A 5,706-nucleotide genomic window follows, 5' to 3' on the forward strand; every position below is an offset into this window, starting at 1 on the left:
AAAGATGGAAGTTTGCGTTAATGAAGTCAATCCATCTAGGAAAATGTAATTTTAAAATTCAGAAATGAGAGAGAGAGAGAGAGAGAGAGAGAGAGAGAGAGAGAATGGTATGAAAGTTGCTTATAGCTATTGCCTATTATAAACTGCGTAGTGTGATGCTCATGGCTAGTCTATCAATTGGATAAATAAATAAACGACTAAATAAATAAATAAATGATTTAATGAGAGCACCATTTCCGTATTCATAGATGAACGATATCGAGTAAAAAGATATCTGAAAGTTATTCGGTAACATGTCCTTATTGACATATATCTCCATGACAGAACATGAGAATGTTCTTAATTGCAAACCCCGAGAAGCCTTTAGAGATCGAGCACCAAACTCTCATCATTATGTGAAAGACGCATACCTCATTATAAATTCAGAAATGAGAGAGAGAGAGAGAGAGAGAGAGAGAGAGAGAGAGAGAGAGAGAGAGAGAGAGAGTGTATCATGTGATTTAAGCGGCATGAAATAATGTAAGGGTGACAAGAGATTCGCTTTTTAATGCTGGAAGTAAAGATAGAAGTTTGCGTTAATGAAGTCAATCCATCTAGGAAAATGTAATTTTAAAATTCAGAAATGAGAGAGAGAGAGAGAGAGAGAGAGAGAGAGAGAGAGAGAGAGAGAGTGTGTATCATGTGATTTAAGCGGCATGACATAAAGTAAGGGTGACAAGAGATTCGCTTTTTGATGCTGAAAGGAAAGATAGAAGTTTGCGTTAATGAAGTCAATCCATCTAGGAAAATGTAATTTTACATTACACGTCTTTGGAGAAAGATACGAGGTATCTATATACAAATTAAATACATGAAATAATTGCACACACCCAAATGTATTAGCTAGCTATGCAGATCTACGCATCCATTATACATCTATGTCCTGTGGGCCAAAACAATAGTTTTTGTGGTGTTAGAAATATAGAATGGATAAATAAGAGACCTATTTACAACAGTTCAAACAGAGATAAATGTTCTACTTTGATATGGAGATTATTGCTACCGACTTTTGATAAGGAGATTATTGCTAACGACTTTTGATATGGAGGTTATTGACATCGACGTTTGATATGGAGATAATTACTACCGTCTTTTGATAAGTAGATTATTGCTATCGACTTTTGATACGGAGATAATTGCTACCGACTTTTGATATGGAGATTATTGCTATGACTTTTGATAAGGAGATTATTGCTATCGACTTTTGATACGGAGATGATTGCTACCGACTTTTGATAAGGAGATTATTGCTACGACTTTTGATATGGAAATTATTGCTACCGACTTTTGATTTGGAGATTTTTGCTACCGACTTTTGATAAGATTATTCCTAACGACTTATGAGATGAAGATTTTTACTACCGACATTTGATATGGAGATTATTGATATCGACTTTTGATATGGAGATTATTACTACCGACTTTTGATAAGAAGATTATTGCTATCGACTTTTGATACGGAGATATTGCTATAGATTTTTGATAAGAAGATTATTGCTACCGAATTTTGATAAGATCATTGCTACCGACTTTTGATATGGAGATCATTGCTACCGACTTTTGATAAGAAGATCATTGCTACCCACTTTTGATATGGAGATCATTGCTACCGAATTTTGATAAGAAGATCATTGCTACCGACTTTTGATATGGAGATCATTGCTAACGACTTTTGATAGGAAGATTATTGCTATCGACTTTTGATATGGAGATTATTGCTATCGATTTTTGATATGGAGATTATTGCTATCGAATTTTGATAAGAAGATTATTGCTACGGAATTTTGATAAGAAGATCATTGCTACCGACTTTTGATATGGAGATTATTGCTACCGACTTTTAATATGGAGATTATTGCTATCAAATTTTGATAAGAAGATGATTGCTACCGACTTTTGATAAGATCATTGCTACCGACTTTTGATATGGAGATTATTGCTATCGACTTTTGATAGGGAGATTATTGCTATCGAATTTTGATATAGAATTATTGCTATCGACTTCTGATAAGGAGATTATTGATACCAACTGTTGATATTGAGACTAGTGCTACCGACGTTTGCTAAGGAGATTATTGCTACCGACTTTAACTACTAGTTTTGCTAACTTAACAGAGATGTTATTATTTTAGGCAAGTTTTTATGCGCAGCTGTGTCTATCTGACAAAAAGATCACATGGCAACTTTGGAAATGTAGTATTTACGATTGCTTAAAGATTCAGTATATTCTAAAGAGCAAAAGGGTTGAATTTAGTATGGACCAGAATCCGGATATGTAAGATCCCAATTAAAGTCACTGATTTGTTCACAGTTAATGTCACAGTATTTACCACTTACTACTTCTTGAAGTTTGTAAAGGTAAACATATCTGTATTACCTTTATAGTCTTAGTTATTAACATAGTTATGGATAGCAGATGCTGGAGCAATAAAAAGAATGCTGTAATTTTAGTAATTAAAAAAAAAAAGAATATGTATACCTACCTTTATGTAATAAGGAAATAATTACATTACAAATCTATAAGGTGAAAAGAAATTAACAAGTACACTAAAATAGGCAGATGAAAGAAAATCTACACACACACACACACACACACACATATATATATATATATATATGTGTGTATATATATATATATAATATATATAATATATATATATATATATATACAGTATATATATATATATAATATATATATACAGTATATATATATATATATATATATATATATATATATATGTGTGTGTGTGTGTGTGTGAGTGTGTGGATGAATGGATGGAGTAATTTGAGAAGTTTAGATAGGTTAGTGGAAGAGGCTAGATCATTGTTGATGAGAAAATGAGTCCTGTATCAAGTATGAACTAGTCGATATTTGTAGATAAAGAAAATAGGTGTCAGTGATTATAAAAGGAGAAAGCCAAAGGCAATTTTATGGGGGTACAAGGAAAACAGGAAGAAAGAGTGATGGATGCTCTTATGGAGGTTAGGAGAACAAAATAAATTGATTCACAAAGTATACTGGATGGTGGTAAATAGTGTTATTAAATACAGAGATGATACAAGAGAGGTAGTAGGGTGTGTGCAAAAGATTTAAGCAGAAGTGGTAATAAACAAAGAGAGAATCATCTCTGCAATATAGAAGGGATATGTGGATATTGAATAAAGAAGAAAAATGTCATTCACTTGAATGGTTTGCATGGCGTATGTTGCGTAAAAATAACTGAAAGGGTGAGGGCTTTTTAGATATATAAAGATGGTATCCAATCAGCACAAGGGTGCGTACATGATGGAGGAGTTCGATGCATTGTTGATGTAGGTATATAAGAAGGCTAATGAAGTGGAAGAAATCTGCACAGGAAATTCATCCACGACTTAGAATTCAAGTTTCCGTGTGGCTTTGTCTATTGTGTTAGCTTTCTCTGATGAGACCATGGGTTATACAAACACCCACACACACACACATACACACACACACACATATATATATATACATATACATATATATACAGTATATATATATATATATATATATGTGTGTGTGTGTGTGTGTGTATGTGAGTGTGTGTATGTGTAATGTGATAAAATACAATGGAAGGAGAATAAATAAAAATTTCTGACGCTCCATCATTAATATAATTATCAGGATTATTGTTAGAAGTAGTAGTAGTAGTAGTAGTAGTAGTAGTAGTAGTAGTAGTAGTAGTAGTAGTAGTAGTAGTAGTAGTATTATATATAATAACGAAATCAAAACAGAATAAACTATAAATGTACAAACTGTAAACAGCACGGGGTGGCCGGGAGCTGAAATGAGTATGACTTTAACGTATATCAACGTATAAAATTTTTTTCCTTTATAATTACTTTAAAGGCAATAGTGCAAATAAACACAAAAAAAATTATGTCATACCAGCTAACAAAGAAACAATAAGAGGAAGAGGGAAAAATATTCACCGTCAGATTACTTATTAAGCAAACACTTTGAGCGATGACAAAAAAGATTCTTCAAACGATCTCAATTCAGTAGAATAAAAACTGAAAGCTAAACTTGGATCTCTTTGGAAGGATGAAATGGAGTCACTGTTCGACGTCAGAGAAGTAAAGAGTAAAAATGCAAAGAGAGAAAAGACAGCATGGCTTTGATTGGTGGGGAGCGCTCAGAAGTAAGATAGGGGTGAGCGAGGTTAAGTGGAAGTGATACGCTTAAAACCTTGCCTTGATAAAATTCCATTTTTTCACGAGGGATAAGAGGAGGGATGGAAGTCTTTTTAAACGTAAAAGAAACTAATTAAGTTGCAAAGAGAACAGACTTCTAAAAAATATTCTTAAGTCTCGAATAATAATGATGTAAAGATTTAACGAAATTGTGTAACATATTAATGTGTTAGGAATATGATTCAATCTCTTGGTAAATAAACAGAAAAACAAAAACAAATGACAGTCTTTCCCTTCATATCAAGGTCGTAAAGATTTTATACAATATGTACCCACAGATTCTAAAAATTATGGAAGGAAATAATAATAATAATAATAATAATAATAATAATAATAATAATAATAATAAAAAAAAAATAATAACAATAATAATAATAATAATCTAATGAAAAAAAAAATCAGTATATCATGATCAGTGATAGTTTATGTTTATAAACGGTTTATCAAGGAAACAACATAGTAACCTAGAACAAATTGAGAGAGAGAGAGAGAGAGAGAGAGAGAGAGAGAGAGAGAGAGAGAGAAGCAGCGAACGTGCTCTGGAAAACAAACACAGTTCTTTGCATCGTGTTACTAATCAAACATTATTTTTTCTCAGTCCAAATATTTCACTAATCAAGCTTTTTCCCAAGTTCAAATATTTACAGTAAGATTCTAAAGACTAAGTAGGAAGAAAAGACACTTCAATAGTAGTGTGGCTTTAATGAACTTCGCACATGATATTATAAAAAGTGATCAAAATCGACCTTTGACAAGATGAAAGCAGCAATTGTCGCATCGAACCTAAGGGTAAGTAAAGATTAAGATTTTCATCATGTCTTATTTAGTATTTTCATTTAATTCTTACATGGTCTCTTATCTATTCAAAACATTCTCCCTTATTTATTTGCGTTCGTAATTATTTGTTTACTTATGTTGTGTTCTTTTCATTCGCATTAAAACGTCCTTCCTTGTTTCTTTGTCTTTCTTTTTTATTCATTAATATGCACAGAGTTTTGGAGCATTAATAATGATGTCATTATTCAATCTGTTGTTTCTTAATATATCACTATAATATTTTCAATAAGAGAATTCAGTTTTCAGAGGAAATATCGCTTAAAATTTCTAGATTGTGTTTCCATGTTATATAATTTCAGGTTATTCTCATAAAGACATTCTAGCTCATATCTGTATTCATTTAAAGTTTAAGACCAAAATATATTTACCTTATGATCATTTAGATTTTATTTGATCTATATGTTCACGATTTACCCATACAAATTATGGATTCGTATGTGATTTCCTACGGTATCTTTAATTCCTTATTGAAGATCTATTTGAAGAAATTATATAAATATTTACTTTTAGGTTAAGCATTTTATTATAACAAATAAGAAAGTAGAGTAATTCTGAATATAAATTGACAATACAGCGGCTGCAGTGTAAAGCTAAGTAAGTAGGTAAGTCTAGAGAATA

The 5,706-nt window shown here is 31.6% G+C and overlaps 1 protein-coding gene across 1 annotated transcript in view; it reads left to right on the plus strand.

The window, feature by feature from the left end:
- LOC137630409 (uncharacterized) overlaps window positions 1-5,706 on the plus strand; it is a 448,259-nt gene that overhangs the window by 1,382 nt on the left and 441,171 nt on the right. The window contains exon 2 of the mRNA XM_068361862.1: window positions 4,884-5,040. Coding sequence (XP_068217963.1) covers window positions 5,008-5,040 — 33 coding nt within the window. The 5' untranslated portion in view covers window positions 4,884-5,007. The remainder of the gene's footprint in view (window positions 1-4,883; window positions 5,041-5,706) is intronic.

Source organism: Palaemon carinicauda, chromosome 38 (genome assembly GCF_036898095.1).
Source record: "Palaemon carinicauda isolate YSFRI2023 chromosome 38, ASM3689809v2, whole genome shotgun sequence".
In the NCBI taxonomy this organism is placed as follows: Eukaryota; Metazoa; Arthropoda; class Malacostraca; order Decapoda; family Palaemonidae; genus Palaemon; species Palaemon carinicauda.